The following is a 16,461-nucleotide window of genomic DNA, read 5'->3' on the forward strand; positions in this document are numbered from 1 at the left end:
TAAAAGGCTGGAAAAATAAGGTAACAGCTTGTTAGTTTCACATAAACCACAGTGAAATGTATTCATCACATACATTAGCTTTCTTCAAATTCTTTTGTGTGGCAGCCTACTGGTTTTGAAACAGATAATGCTTTGTAAGAAAATTCTTTTTTTTTTTTTTTAGATTCCAACCATTCATTCATGAGGGACACAGAGACAGACAGAGGCAGAGACACAGGCAGAGGGAGAAGCAGGCTCCCTGCAAGGAGCCCATGTGGGACTTGATCCTGGACCCAGGGATCCAAAGGCAGATGCTCAACTGCTGAGCTACCCAGGCACTCTGCTTTGTGAGGAAATTCAATGTTCAGAGACCCCCCCAAAAAATAAAATAAATAAAAAAGAAAAGAAAAAGAAAAAAAAAAATCACTCAAGGGGAAAATATAACTAAAGAACATTTATTCATTTTTTTCACTAAGACTTTATCTTGAGGACATAACTAAACTGTCACCAGCCCCCCACCCCAACCTGAAGGGTTAGTACAATGAATGTTATAAAGCAGATATGAACAGTTTGAAGGACTGGAACCAACATTAACTGACAAACAACTTCCATCTAAATTATCATAAAAATGTTTAAGTAAAAAAAAAAAGGGAGGGAAAGGGGGCGATGGGGGTTTCAGATTGAACAAGATCCTTACATTTCATCTAATACATTCAATCCTGACTAGAGTATACCAAAATGGAAACAGGATTACTATAATACAAAACTTCCACTACAGCACGCTGTACACACCTGTGTTCCAAGCCCACCCCCATCCCCCTGCTGCTTCCAACTCCACTATTTCCCAGCCTGTTGGGCCTGCCGACGAAGGAGAACGTAGATCTTCTCTTTAATCCAGTCTTTGTTATATGGCTGGTATGTCTGGGTATCAGCTCGGTAACTGAGGAACAGAAAGGTAAAAGCAAAGTTATAAGGGTCAATTACTGTTGTGTTTTTAAAACTCTAAATTATAACTGCTTAATGATGGCACAGGTGTGCATGTTTGTACATGAACTTAATAAAAACAAAAGATCTGGGGTGTCTGGGTGGCTCCATCAGTAAGGCATCTGCCTTCGGCTCAGGTTGTGATCCCAGGGTCCTCGGATTGAGCATCACACAGGGCTTGCTGCTCAGTGGGGAGCCTGCATCTGTTGCTATCTCTTTCTCTCTCAAATAAAATCTTTAAAAAAATAAATAAATAGATAAAAGATCTGCTTACATTACTGTTGGATTTTAAGCGACAGGAACTTTAGACCACCAAGTATGAGCTTACAGCAGAAAAAGAAACCAATGTCTAGAAATCTTAAGTTAAATGCTCAATGTGTTACATATCTACTTTTTGACAGAGTATGACCAGAAAACGTGTGTTCTTTCTCCTACCTAGTTACAACTTTTACTGTTTCTTTAGTAATTAAAAAAATTAAAAAACAAAAACCAAATAATGGTACAAACTTGAGTTTGCTGAATTTATTTAGAATTAACTAAAAATCTTTTTTTTTAATTTTTTTAATTTTTATTTATTTATGATAGTCAGAGAGAGAAAGAGAGAGGCAGAGACACAGGCAGAGGGAGAAGCAGGCTCCATGCACCGGGAGCCCGATATGGGATTCGATCCCGGGTCTCCAGGATCGCACCCTGGGCCAAAGGCAGGCACTAAACCGCTGCGCCACCCAGGGATCCCCTAGAAATTAACTAAAAATCTTTAAAAAACATGTTACTACCACAAAGATTTCTTCCCTGTAAAGTATTAAGGAAGTCTTTTAACCTATATTTCAGGATTTGTTTTTTGTTTTTTTTAAGTTTATTTGAGAGAGGGAGCACGTGTGTGTGCACAAAAGCACGGGTAGGGGCAGAGAGGGAGAGAGAAGCAGACTCCCCACTGAGCAGGGAGACTGATGTGGGATTGGATGCCAGGACCTGAGATCGTGACATGGACGGAAGGCAGACACTTAAACAACTGAGCCACCCAAGTGCCCCAGAATTTGCTTTTTAAAGTAAATCATGTTAGAGGCTGGTAGAGAATTATTAGAAGATGTAACAAGCTTCAAAATGGCTCTAATCAGAAGAGGAGGGTCAAGAGAAACAACCAGCAGCATTAACAATGAGACTCCATAGGGACTCCAGGGGTTCTGAGGCCAAGGTATCACTGAATAACCAACCACTCGTATCTTTAGAAGACTCAAATAGTACAAACATTTCAGGTGATCTACCACTGAAATCTGGTTGGTTAATAAAATCATTTTTTGAGGTAAAAAACTAAGGCTAGAGTATAAAAAAAAGCAGACAATAAGTAGAGATTGCACAAATACAAACTATATCAGTGTTTCAAAGCCATGCGCACCATGTGGTCGAAACACTACATGGCACCCCAGAGAGACAAAGATGGACTTAGACTAAAAAAATTAAAAAACAAAAACACCAAAACCCCCCAAAATCAACAACCAAACTTAGGGATATTTTAGAAAAACAAAATATCTAATTTATCAGTTATTTATCTGAACCAGAAGTTTCATTTAACTTCCCAGCAAAGAAATGATACACAAATGATAATACTAATGATTAAGTTACCAACTGCTAGGTATTACTTTAAGTACTTACCTAAATACACTCACTCAATCCTTATTACAACCCTGAGAGTAGATACTATTACCCCCACTCTTTTTAAAAAAGGAGGAAATCAAAAAACAAGCAACTTATTAGGTCAAAGAACAGCAACTTATTAGCTAAAGTGACTTGGGCAAGTAGCAGAAGCTTAAAGCACTCCTGGACCAGTCCTCCCTCCACTACTGAGCTAGAAACCTATGCTCCAACTTTTGGCATGACAGACAAATTCCAAAGGAGGAACGTTTTATACCATTATCGTATTCTTCCCCTGAATAGTAAGGGCAGAATCTGGTTTATTAAAAATGCATAAACTTTCTACTTTTACAAAACGCTTAACCAAAATAAATGATTTAAAAAATTTTTAAATGTCCTTTTGTTATAATGAGAAATATTCAAAAAGGTCAAATAATTTCCTTTGAATATTTGTTATTCATGCTTAATTAAATAAGGGTTAGTCTAGTCTGCTTCAGATATGGTAGACTATAATATTTACGTCAACGTTGGAGAAGAACTTAAAAAAGAACTGGGGTGCCTGGGTGGCTCAGATGGTTAAGCATCTGCCTTTGACTGAGGTCATGGTCTTGGGGTCCTGGGATCAAGCCCTGCGTGGGGGGGTGTCCCCTGCTCAGTCTGCTCGCTCTCTCTCAAATGAATAAAATATTTTTTTAAAAACCAAAAATTTTCAGAGCCATATCAGGGTCAGACAGACTTACTTAAAATTTCATTTATTTGAAAGAAAGAAAAAACGCACAGGGAGAGGGACAAGCAGACTCTGCACTGAGTGTGGAGCCCACTCTGAGATCATGCCCTGAGATGAAATCAAGAGTCGGAGGCTTATCTGACTGAGCCACCAGGTGCCCCAATAAAATTTTCATATTGGGGTGCCCGGACAGTCCAGGTCATGATCTCAGGGTCCTGGGATCAAGTTCTGCGTCAGGCTCTACACTTAGCAGAGTGTCTGCTTGACCCTCTCCTATCCGTCTCTCACCAATCAGGTTCTCTCAAATAAATAAAATCTTTAAAAACAAAACAAAAAAACTTTTTTTTAAAAATAAAAAAACAAAACAAAACAATTTTCTTATTAACACATTTCATTAAAGACCAGATCTGAATCACTGGAATGTTTTACATTATCAAAATAGAACTCAAATATTCCAAGGAAATATAAGTTTTCAACAGGAATCTTTGGTGGGATCCCAAGTCCTGACCTGATCCCAGTCATAATCCAGGAAGCAGAGAAAATGCCTGAGTTGGACATTATGTATTTTTCAAAAACATATTTACTTCTAGGACAGTATCTGGCATGTAATATTCAAGCACCTGATGACACATTATAAGGTATTCTCACCTTCCTTTATCATGAAAACAGAATCATCTCAGTTTTTTTTTTTTTTAAAGATTTATTTATTTATTTATTCATGATAGATAGAAAGAGAGAGGAGAGGCAGAGACACAGGAGGAAGGAGAAGCAGGCTCCATGCCAGGAGCCTGACACAGGACTCGATCCCGGGAATCCAGGATCGCACCCTGGGCCAAAGGCAGGGGCCAAACCGCTGAGCCACCCAGGGATCCCAGAATCATCTTAGTTTTAATCCAAAGCCAACTGCTTTAAAACGACAATGATGGGGCAGCCTGGGTGTAGCACTGCCTTCCGCTCAGGGTGTGATCCTGGAGACCCCGGGATTGAGTCCCACATTGGGCTCCCTGCATGGGGCCTGCTTCTCCTTCTGCCTGTGTCTCTGCCACCCCCTCCCCGCCCCCCGCCGTGTCTCTCATGAATAAATAAATAAAATCTTAAAAAACAAAAAAATTGACAATGACTTTGAGGGGAAAAAACCTAAAACAGAACAACAAAACAACACCTAAGACTATTTGGTTTAAAAAGACCAAGAATCAGGACTTTGAACTTCTTAGCATTTTCTCTGCATACTGTCAACAATTAGCAAAATTCTTAAGCTTTTCCTGTGCCTTTGGCTTTATGTTGCCAAATTAACTTGAGCCATATGTAGATGAAATATTACTGCACAGCAGCCAAACTGCAAAGATCAGGGTCTGGTACAGAGTACACTTGCAATACCACAAATCACCTCCAACAGCTGGATAAAGAACAGAAACATACACCTTAAGAGAGACGGTGGCTAATACTTACACAAGGCAGCTGAGGTCGGCCAGATCGTCAATAAAATCAAACAACTGGCTGATATCATATGTGATAGAGGGGCTGTTGGGATTCATTCTCTTCAGATGTTCTTCATACATTTTACAAACGCCTAAGGAGAAAAATCAAGATCTTACAAACTATATAAACTTCAGACATGAATAGCACATACATAACACTATACACACACACACACACACATATATATATAAAACAATGCCTTAGGGATCCCTGGGTGGCGCAGCGGTTTGGCGCCTGTCTTTGGCCCGGGGCGCGATCCTGGAGACCCGGGATCGAATCCCATGTCAGGCTCCCGGTGCATGGAGCCTGCTTCTCCCTCTGCCTGTGTCTCTGCCTCTCTCTCTCTCTCTCTCTGTGTGACTATCATAAATAAATAAAAATTAAAAAAAAAAAAAACAATGCCATAATATTTCATTTTTATTTTTTAAAGGATTTTTTTTTTATTTTAAAAATTATATTTATTCATGAGACACAGAGACACAAGGCAGAGGGAGAAGCAGGCTCCATGCAGGGAGCCCGATGTGGGACTTGATCCTCGGTCTCCAGGATCACACCTGGGGCTGAAGGCAGCGCTAAACCACTGAGCCAGCCAGGCTGCCCAGGATTTTATTTTTAAGTAATCTCTTCACCTAATGTGGGGCTTGAGCCTACAACCCTGCGATCAAGAGTTGCATACTCCACTGACTGAGCCAGCCAAGCACCCTCACATTTTATTTTTATTTATTTATTTAAATGGATTTAGTTTTTTTTTTTTTTTTTTTTTAATGATAGTCACAGAGAGAGAAAGAGAGAGGGGCAGAGACACAGGCAGAGGGAGAAGCAGGCTCCATGCACCGGGAGCCCGATGTGGGACTCGATCCCGGGTCTCCAGGATCGCGCCCTAGGCCAAAGGCAGGCGCCAAACCGCTGCGCCACCCAGGGATCCCATTTTATTTTTAAAAGTCAGGCTGGGAAAATAACAAGTTGGTCACTTTTGTTTTAGTATTTGTCACTAGTAAATTATCTTTTAATTTTATGTATTTGCCAGAATGTTAAGTATTTTATGCCTTTAAAATAGAATAAAATGATTACTTCAAGTCATTAGGTCTAAAAGAACTTTAAAGGCCTGTCACATGAGAATTCAAACAAGTGATGACGCTGTAGGTCTTACCAGGTTTTCCCTTTTCTTTTAAACATTTTTTAAAAAGATTTACTTATTTAAAGATTTTATTTATTTATTTATTCATGAGAGACAGAGAGAGAGAGGCAGAGACAGGGAGCCTGATGTGGGACTCAATCCTGGGACTCCAGGATCACACCTTGGGCCAAAGGCAGGCACTAAACCACTGAGCCACCTAGGCGTCCCCTTTTAAAGATTTTATTTATTGATTTGAGAGAGAAAGAAGAGCAAGAGGGGAGAGCATGAGTGGGGGGGAGGAGCAGAGGGAGAAGCAGATTTCCTACTGAGCAGGGAACCTGAAGTGGAGCTGGATCCCAGGACCCAAGGATCATGGCCTAAGCCAAAGGCAGATGCTTAACCAACTGAACAACCCAGGAGCCCCCAGGTTTTTCAATAAACAAATATTCCTAAAGCCTCTGTAAATAAAGAAAAACACCACACTTGGGAAAGATGGATGACAAAGAGGCTTTTCCATTCTGCTTTCAAATTTTGATACAATGCAAAAACAAATGAACAAAAACAAAACTGGCACTGAGGAAGAGATTATCATAAGAGTATTTTACTCAAGAGGCTGGACTCTGGATTCAGAGAGTTGAATTCTAGCTCTGTCCTTTACTAACGACTCCACCCCCAGAATCCTACCTGTCAAATGGTAAGGACAATATTCTCCATGGAGCTATGGGGAAGATTATATGAAATGATGCATATAAAAGCATTAGCACATGTAAGAGCACAGAAGTACTCAAACACAAGTCATAAAAAGACATAAAATGAACAAAATCATTGATAGCAAGCACACATTCTTAACCTTATTATCTAAGGAGCATATTATTTTTTATTCAGTGACATATCTTCTCTTGTTCCCACAAAATGGAAACATAACCTTTTCTGTCCATTCTCACTATCAAGTGTTTTTAATACTCTTACGATGAATGAACAAATAAATGTCATCTGGGAAAACATGTCCTATCCTTTACGCTCAGGTCCTTTATGTACCTCTAAATTGATTTTATAAATTTCCCAATAGAAAGTAATATTCAACTACAGATCTATGAAAAGCTGAGTTAGGGTTTTTGACTGGTACTTTCCCCACACTGTGATCAAAGAGTATCACTCATGAGTTATCAAAGAGAAAGGTAAAAGTGGAAAGGAAATAATCAGAAAAATAAATTCACCATTTATCTTAAAAAGGCACTGACCCATTGCTACAATCATACTTAATGGTGAAAGACTGGAAACTTTCCCACTGAGATTAGGAAGCACACCAGAATATCTACTCTTGTTATTTATAGTCAACATCATTGTACTAGAGGTTCTGGCCAGGTAATTTGACAAGAAAAAGAAACAAAAGGCATTCAGATCAGGGGAAAAAAGGAAGTGCAACTATCTCTCTTCACAGAGGACACAATCTTATACACAGAACATCCTAAGGAAACCACACACACACACACACACACACACACAAAACCATTAGGACAAACAACTGAAGGATGTAAGTTCATATACAAAATTCAACTCTATTTCTAAGCTCCAATAATGAACTATCTGAAGATGAAATTAAGAAAATGGCTCCATTTACAATAGCATCAAAAAATAAAATTCTTAAGAATAAATTTAATTTAGGGAACACCTGGGTGGCTCAGCAGTTGAGCATCTGCCTTTGGCTCAGGGTGTGATCCTGGAGTTCCGGAATCAAGTCCCACATTAGGCTCCTTGTGGGGACCTGCTTCTCCCTTATAAATAAATAAATTTTTTTTAAAGATTTTATTTATTTATTCATGAGAGAGACAGAGAGAGAGAGAGAGAGAGAGGCAGAGACATAGGTGGACGGAGAAGCAGGCTCCATGCAGGGAGCCCGATGTGGGACTCGATCCCGAACTCTGGGATCACAGGAGCCAAAGGCAGATGCCCAACCACTGAACTACTCAGGCATCCCAATACAAAGATAACTCGATGAAGAAAGAATAGTCTTTTCAACAAATGGTGCCAAAAGAATAAAGTTGGGTCCACACTTCACATTATATATAAATAATCAAAATGGCCCAGAGACCTAAATGTAAGAGCCCAACTATAACACATTTGGAAGAAAACACAAGCACAAATTTTCCTGACTGAACAAGGCAGTGGCTTCTCAGATATGGCACCAAAACTATGAACATTAGAAAAAAAACATATAAATTGGAGTTCATCAAAATTTATAAATTTTTTTTATTTATTTATGATAGTCACACACACAGAGAGAGAGAGAGAGAGAGAGAGAGAGAGAGAGAGAGAGAGGCAGGCAGAGACACAGGCAGAGGGAGAAGCAGGCTCCATGCACCGGGAGCCCGACATGGGATTCGATCCCGGGTCTCCAGGATCGCGCCCTGGGCCAAAAGCAGGCGCTAAACCGCTGCGCCACCCAGGGATCCCAGAGTTCATCAAAATTTAAACCTTTGGTGCTTCAAGGACACTATCGAGAAAGTGAAAAGACAAGACACAGACTAGGAGGAAATCTCTGCAAAACATATTATCTGATAAAGAATTAGTATCCAAAACATACAAAGAACTTATAAAACTCAACAATAAAAAAAATAAACACCTCATCTAAAAAGTGGGTTAGGGTTCTGGACACCTTACCAAAGAAAATATACAAATGGCAAATAACTATTATAAAAAGATACACAACATATCATTAGAAAACTACAAATTAAAATGAGTTATCACTATATACCTATCAGAATCACAGAAATCCAGAACACTGACAGCACCAAATGTGGAGAAGAATGTGGAGCAATAGGAATTCTCATTCATTGCTGGTGAGAACACAGAATGGCACAGCCACATCTGAAGACAGTGTGTCAGCTTTTTACAAAGCTAAACACAATCTTACCATATGATGCAATGATCACATTCCTCAGCATTTACCTAAAGGGGTTGAAAACTTAGGCGCACATGAATGTTTGTAGCAGTTTTATTGTAACTGCCAATACGAGAAAGCAATTATGATGTCCTTTGGTGGGTAAATGGATAACCATACTGTGGTATATCCAAATGATGGATTACTCAGAAATAAAAAGAAATGAGCTAGCTACCAGGCCATGAAGATATGGAAGAACCTTAAAAGGACACTCTTTTGGGACATCTGCATGGTTCAATTGGTTAAGCATATGACTTCAGCTCAAATCTCCATCTTAGGACTCTGAGATCCCCACTCAGTGGGGAATCTGCTGCTCTCTCTCTCTCTCTCTGCCCCTCCCCCTGCTTGTGCCCCTTCTAATACATAAATTAAGATCTTAAAAAACAAAAACAAAAAACCACTGTTTTGTGAAAGAGCCAACCTGAAAAAGCTATATACTACATAATTTCAACTACAGGACATTTTGGAAAAGGTTGACACTATGGAGGCATTTAAAAGACCAGTGGTTGCCAGAGATTTGGGGGGAGGAACAGGTAAAGCACCAGAGATTTTTCAGGGCAGTAAATGGTAGATACTTGTCAGTATTATAAATAAATCAAAACCCATAAGATGTCCAAAACAAAGACTGAACACTAAAATAAACTATGGCCTTTAATCAATAATGTATCAGTATTGGCTCTATAGTTGTAACTAATGTATCACACTAATATAGAATATAAGTAAGAGAAACTGAAAAGAGGGAGTAGGGAAGAAGGGGTGTGATGGAATTCTCTGTACTTTGAACCAATTTTCCTGTAAGCCTACAACTATCCTAAAAAACTTAATTTAAAAAGACATGGAAGAACCTTAAATGCATATTGCTAAATGAAACAAGACCGTCCAACTCTGACATTCTGAAAAAGGCAAAACTATGGAGGTGGCAAGGAGACCAACAGTTGCCAGGACAGCAGAAGGTGAAGTAGGGATGAATGAACAAGTGCAGCACAGGGATTTTTAGGTAAGTGAAAATTATTCTGTATGATACTGTAACGATGAATATGTTATGCATCTAGTAAAATCCACAGAACTGTACAACATGAAGGGCCCAATATAAGCTTTAGTTAATAACAGATTTTAGTTAACAGTAGACTTTAGTTAGTAATAATAATGTAGCAATATTGGGTTTACCAGGGCACCTGGGTGGCTCAGTTGGTTAAGCATCTGCCTTCGGCGGCTCAGGTCATGATCTTAGGGTACTGGGATCAAGCCCAAGCTGGGTTCCCTGCTTAGCAGGGTGTCTGCTTCTCCCTCTGCCCCTCTCCCCCTCTCCCCGCTTGTTTGCATGGGCACTCTCTCTCTCACAAATAAATAATCCTTAAAAAAAAAAAATACTGGTTTCATCAACTGCAACAAACGTACCACATCAACGTTAAGTGTTATTATTATTTTTGTTAAGGTGTTATTAATGGGAGACACTGTGGAGGTGAGGAAAGGGAGTACGTTAGGAACCCTGTATTTTCTGTTCAGTTTTTCTGTAAACCTTGAGCTGCTCTAGAAATAAAGTGTATTAATGAAAAAGAGAAAGTTAGGATTCATTAAAATAGCAAAGGTTGGCAGAGTATTGTGAAATTAAAGACCAAACATAATACAGGTAAGACAATAATGTGCTAAGGCAGAACGTGCACAGAGTCTACCTGAATGGTCAGCAAAGGAAAGGTCCTAAAATGAGGGAAGGACAAGAGCTGCTCTTCTTTGAAAATTAAGAGAATCTACAATCAGGAAGGCATGGTACCAATTACCTAGAAGCTGTCTCTAATTATTACCAGTAGTTTTTTCCCCCCACAGATCTACCCATTGTTGGCTTTATAAGGACAGATTTTAAGGCTAACCCAGTTAGCTCTGGATAATCAACAAATTCAAGGACATGCCCAATTGCAAAAACAGTGACTATAAAATCTTTATAGAAAGAAGTGAAGAACCGGAATCCCTGGGTGGCGCAGCGGTTTAGCCCTGCCTTTGGCCCAGGGCGAGATCCTGGAGACCCGGGATCGAATCCCACGTCAGGCTCCTGGCGCATGGAGCCTACTTCTCCCTCTGCCTATGTCTCTGCCTCTCTCTCTCTCTCTCTCTCTATCATAAATAAATAATTAAAAAAAAAAAAAAAAGAAAGAAGAACGGACAATTTGCTAAAAAGGGTGCAGAATGTGCACAACTGGTTTACTCGATATAATGATTAAATGTAAGGATGAATCCAATTTGTGATGATCCAATCTATGCGCTCTCATCTAATGGTTTACTGAGTAAAGCAGCATTAAGGGCTAATAGTTCCCTTCAGGGTGGTGTCAGCTTATCAAGTACACAATAAATGATACTTATTTGGTTCCATTTGCCTTTATTCTCTGAGCTAATTTTTATCTTCTAACGCTGATGGAGTATACTCAAACCTCAAAAGCTTTTAATGCTTATTTGTTCAATCAGCAGACTAATAGGTTCTGAAGGTATCCCTAGAGCCTGTCTTAACAACTCTATAGTGTTTGAGTCTAACCAGAATACACAAGAACTGTAAGATATTTACATAATGAATAACGGAATATCAACAGAGGGAGGCTTCAGAAGGCCATTCACTGTAATCACGGGAGCTGGATTTAAAAAAAAATACTTGCAGCAGAAGGACAATACCTATAATCAATGTTTCAATTTTCAACAAATACGGTCCCTAGTATCTTCTTCCTTCCTGGCTCAAATTAATAACTTGAGAAATCTGGAGGAAAAACAAGCCTAGTTCCTAAATGAGACATATTCTAATAGTGAAGATCAAGAAAACAAAAATAAAAACTCTTCATTAGTGCTTAAACTCACCTTCCATGCATTCATTCACAGATTCATAGTCAGCGTAAGTTCTGCCTTCTGGCCTCTTGGTAGGCTGTACCAGCAAAATGGTGTGAGACTGCAGGGAGAAAAGGGATTTCAATTTAAGTTTCTAACTCATATTTGAGAAATTCATAGTATGATATAAAATCTCTAGTCATGACACAAATGATCATTGGTTATTAATGCACTATTAATCAGGGTGCTCTTCTTACATTTATGCTTTTGTTCAAGTGTGGTGTCAGATGATGGCTGAACAACTCTGTAAGGTCTCTTCGGACTCCCTGTCCTTAAGGGCTGCTTTCTGCAACTGTTGTACTTACTGCCTCTAAGCATTCAGCATGAGTTACCTTCTACTGTTTTTTCTTCCTTTCTTCCCAACTAGATTATAAACCCACTTAGATTTTCTATCTCCACTGGTCACTTTCTATCTCCAGCCCTATTAAGTGCCTTAAAAAAAAAAAAATTTATTCGTTCATGAGACATACAGAGAGAAAGAGACATAGGCAGAGGGAGAAGCAGGCTCCCTGTGGGGAGCCCGATGTGGGACTTTGACAACCTGAGTCAAAGGCAGCCATTCAACTACTGAGCCACCCAGGTGCCCCTATTAAGTGCTTTAATAAAAATTTAGAAGTAGGCTGAGAAAAAGAGAAATACTATTTATGACTGTAAGTAGTGGATCTATGTTCTTTTTCTATCCTTAGCACAATAACGGAGTCACAGTAGTCGTATCAGTCACTACTATTTAATTTTGTTCTCATTCTGATGAAAATTAAGGGACTAATTTACTTCAAAAAAGTAATGATATGCAAACGGCTATTCAATACGCTACTTTTTACATCTAGTCTTAAAGTGAACTTCTGAGAAAGCTCACTATTTTCAATACTTAGTACTCAAAGACAACGATTAAAAACGAAGAAAAAAATGACTAAATTTACAAAACTGTAGCTGAAATGGGTATTATTTTTAAGTGGCAGTATTTTGCTTTTAACATTTTAAGACCAGAAAGCTTCCCAAACCAGTTTTGGTCACTTTCTTTTTACTGGAGCTATCTCCAAAGCCGTTTGGTTTTATTAAAAAAAAACAAATATGTATGCAAAATACAAGTACACGTAAACAAATACATACATACTTCTCACAACAGAAAAATAAGGTTGCAAAACCTAAGTCAGGAAAAGGTACACAGATATACTTTAATAAAATCCTTATTCTGATTACCAAGCAGATGTAAACCACTTTAATGAATAGTTAATCTGGTCCTACTCTTAAAATTCTTACACATGAACTGAGTCATCCTTCTACTGCTACAGAAATATTACAATACACAGGACTAGGTCATTAGCTTCAGGTGCTTCTGCCAAACTACCAAAAAACCCCACAAAAAATCCCCACCCCTTGAAGCTTGTCTTTAATAAAGCAGAAGTACATACGACGACTGAACCAATAATTGTTTGCTTTATCTACAAATTCGTAGCTCTTAAAGCCACTTGGACTGAGAAGGTATTATCACTGCTATTTGCTCACCCAGAAAGGCTCCGTTGGTATTAACTGCTGTCCCTTCCTTAGATTTGAATCTTACCATTATAACACGTTACCAAAGAGTGACATAAAGGGCAGAGAAAGAAGGGAAACTCAGAGATACAGAGTCTTCCAAAAGTCACACTGCCAATTATGACGAAACAAGAAAGAACTGGAGACCCAGCCTTCCGATTGCTCAGTCGCCTCTGGGAGACCACGTTGGGTCAAACACTTAAAAACACCTCACTTCAGAAAGGTGCAACCTCAGAGAGTTCCTTGTTAACAACAGCTGCGTAACCTGTTAACGTTTAACCCCAGCGATCAGAAAACCGAGGTTGAAGTGCGGAAGAACCACGATTCCTCATAATCCCTGTGGATCACCTTCTTTTTGGCGGAATTAAAAAAAAATAATAGTAAATAAAAATGAAATAAAAAAAACAAAAACAAAAACACGAACAAAATACCCACTCACTGCACTACCACCCCGATCCGATTCTAAGGAACCTGGACCCTCAGCTGAGCCCATCTTCTTTTCAGCTTTGAGTCCCAGAGAGAATGAGTAAGAACAGGATTGAGGGCCGGGAGAAACGCCAGATCAGGCCTCTGGGGTCTCGGAAAAGAGGGGAAAGAAACGTTGTATGTCTGTTTGAGGACGGAGCCCAGCAAAACAAAAGGGGATGCCTGAGAAAGCACGCTACAAAGCAAAGACGACCCCTCCCGGCCCACACGCTGGGCGCAGCACACCCCATCTGTCAGCTTCAGGCGCAGGTTTGTCAGACATCCCTCGGCCATTGTTCCCACATCGGGCCAGACTCTGGGGGAAAAGCGCAGCATCCCCACGCAGCTCGCGGGAGGAAGCGCATCCTCCGCACCGCACGCCTCGCCGGACCTCGGCCGCGGGCGCGCAAACGCAGGGCGGACCTGGGCGGACCCGGGCGGACCCGGGCGGACCCGGGCTCCGGGGCCTAGCGCCAGGCCCCGCGGCCCCGCGGCCCCGCGGCGGGAAGGGGAGAGGTCGCGCCACAAGCTGGCGGGCCGGGGAGCTGCACTCTCGCGCTGGATGGGCTGGGGACAAGATGTACACGGCTGGGATCGCCTCAGAGGCCGGGGGATCGGGGAGCCGCCGAGGCCTTTCTCACCATCGCGCCAAACTCTCTCGCCGCAGCCGCTGCCGACACCGCCGCCGCACACGAGCTTAGCCGCAACGCCGCCAACAGCCAATCCCCGCGAGAGGAGCCGCCGGAAGTCGTCAGAAACGCACCGCGAAAGAGCCTTTTGGACCATAGAAGCGAACACATTTCCGGCAGCTAGAGCGGATACCGACTCTGGCTCAGCCATCTTGGATAAGGGCGAGGAGCTAGATACAGGTAATTGCTCCAGAACTGGAAAAATAATCGTTTCTTCTCAAAAAAAAAAATCGTTTCTTCTCGAGACACGGTCTTCCATATTCTCGCCATTAGACGCACGACTAGAGTGAACACAGATATATATGGACTCTGACACCAGACCTCTTTAATTAGCCCTACTCAAAAATGGCGGTAGCCTAAGAATCCCGGGCCATAGGTCGGTTGTAACCCGGAAGTACTCTTCTAAAGGAGGGGGCGGTGAAGCAATCCGGAAGTGGATGTAATGAAGAGGTGCCACTTGGCGGCCATGGCAGCTGTAGTATCGGTGGCTCCGGGTCGAGGCCCAGCGGAGTGGAGTAATATGGGCAGCACCGGGTATAGGGCAGAGACAGCTTTGTATCAGCTTCCCTGCTGAACCCCTAAGCCCATCGTTAGAGACCTGCGGGACTCTTTGCCCGTTCTAGACTCGGAGGAGAGTTTGCCGGGACTGGTGGGCTGGTCCCAGCCTGGGGGAAGACTGCCCCGGGGACGTAGGGGCGCCGGGAGAACGAACAAGTCTGCTCGAGTTTTCCTTTTTCTTGCTGCCATCTGGGACGTTGTCCGTGGAGGAAGTGGGCCCATTGTGCCACCCCTCCGACGATTGAAGAAATCGCTCTTTTGCATACCTTTAACCGTAAACCCCAGGGAATCCAGTGACTGGCATCTGAAAACGCAGGGGCCGGGACCTGAGATTGATGAAAGTTCTCTCTGGTGCTAATATCAGCAAAAAGGGGCTAGTTCCAGGCGCGTTCCAGAGAAAGGGGTTTCTGAACACATCTAGTGGGGAGGACGGACGACCTGGAAAGTCCCCTTGTTCTGTTGGAATCACTATACGCGTTTAAGAACCTAAGGACCCTTTGAGGCCCCTGAAAATTTGCAGTTCTGGTGGCGGTGGGCAAATAAAGGAGGACAGAATGGATGATTTCATCTCCATTAGTCTGCTCTCTCTGGCTATGTTGGTGGGATGTTACGTGGCTGGAATCGTTCCCTTGGCTGTTAATTTCTCTGAGGTAAGAAATTCTCAATTTTCTGTCAGCTTTCAGGATGGCTGGTAGGAAGTAGGGAAAGTTGTAAAGAAAGGGAAGCTGCTTCCCCAACGTATCTCAGAGCTAAAGGTCTTACTAAGAAAGACTGTCTTCTAACAAGATACATAGAGGGGATCCCCGGGTGGCTCAGCGGTTTAGCACCTGCCTTTGGCCCAGGGCAGGATCCTGGGGCCCCGGGATCGAGTCCTGCATGGGGCGCCTTGCATGGAGCCTGCTTCTCCCTCTGCCTGTGTCTCTGCCTCTCTCTCTCTGTGTGTCTCTCATGAATAAATAAATAAAATCTTTAAAAAAATAAAAAAGATACATAGAATTTCATAATAGAAAGGAACCTTATTTTAAGCACCGGAGTCCTTAACGTGGGGTGGGCAGACCCCCTGGAGATCCTGGGGTACTCTGAATCTTGTGAAATTGCATACAAAAATTTAGGGCTCTGTGTATTTTCCTGGAAAGAAGCACCATAACGTTCTTTTGATTCCCAGGGATTCCAAGGAATCAAGGTTCCAGTTGCTCTCAAGAAATGTAAATGGAGACTATTATTTGTCCATATACGTAGAAATCAGTATTACTCCTCATTTGGAGAAAATAAAGCATAGTTTTTGTGGGGGGGAAGGTAGTCTTTTGGATTAGAATCCAAAAGTTTTCCGGCGTTTTGAATTTTTTTGTGTTAGAATGAAGATGAGAAAAATAGATTTTTAAAAAGATTTTATTTATATATTCATGAGAGAGACACAGAGAGAGGCGAAGACACAGGCAGAGGGAGAAGCAGGCTCCCTGTGGGGAGCCCCCTGCAAGACTTGATCACAGGA

General features: G+C 41.5%; 2 protein-coding genes across 3 annotated transcripts in view; one reads left to right on the forward strand and one right to left on the reverse strand.

The window, feature by feature from the left end:
- Nucleotides 1–418: 418 nt before the first annotated feature.
- Nucleotides 419–14,537, reverse strand: ERH (ERH mRNA splicing and mitosis factor). Its single transcript, XM_025442310.3, has 4 exons — nucleotides 14,364–14,537; nucleotides 11,698–11,785; nucleotides 4,772–4,892; nucleotides 419–919 (listed from the first exon to the last, which is right to left on the reverse strand). Exons 1-4 carry the CDS (start codon nucleotides 14,520–14,522, stop codon nucleotides 817–819), a joined length of 471 nt encoding a protein of 156 aa, XP_025298095.1. The 5' UTR covers nucleotides 14,523–14,537; the 3' UTR covers nucleotides 419–816.
- A 94-nt stretch (nucleotides 14,538–14,631) lies between these two features.
- SLC39A9 (solute carrier family 39 member 9) overlaps nucleotides 14,632–16,461 on the forward strand; it is a 43,978-nt gene continuing 42,148 nt past the window's right edge. The window contains exon 1 of one of the 2 annotated variants that reach the window (XM_025442309.3): nucleotides 14,632–15,619. In XM_025442309.3, coding sequence (XP_025298094.1) covers nucleotides 15,524–15,619 — 96 coding nt within the window. In that variant the 5' untranslated portion in view covers nucleotides 14,632–15,523. The remainder of the gene's footprint in view (nucleotides 15,620–16,461) is intronic. The other variant, XM_025442307.3, reaches the window with a different exon arrangement.

This window comes from Canis lupus, chromosome 8 (genome assembly GCF_003254725.2).
Source record: "Canis lupus dingo isolate Sandy chromosome 8, ASM325472v2, whole genome shotgun sequence".
NCBI lineage: Eukaryota > Metazoa > Chordata > Mammalia > Carnivora > Canidae > Canis > Canis lupus.

What these genes read in the sequence shown, in the direction of transcription:
- ERH (XM_025442310.3), bottom strand. Translation starts at nt 14,522, where the DNA reads ATGTGTTCGCTTCTATGGTCCAAAAGGCTCTTTCGCGGTGCGTTTCTG. An exon ending in TGTGAATGAATGCATGGAAG is followed by an intron (nt 4,893 to 11,697) that starts GTGAGTTTAAGC and finishes TTTTCTCCTTAG; the next exon opens with GCGTTTGTAAAATGTATGAA. An exon ending in GCCGACCTCAGCTGCCTTGT is followed by an intron (nt 920 to 4,771) that starts GTAAGTATTAGC and finishes TCTGTTCCTCAG; the next exon opens with TTACCGAGCTGATACCCAGA.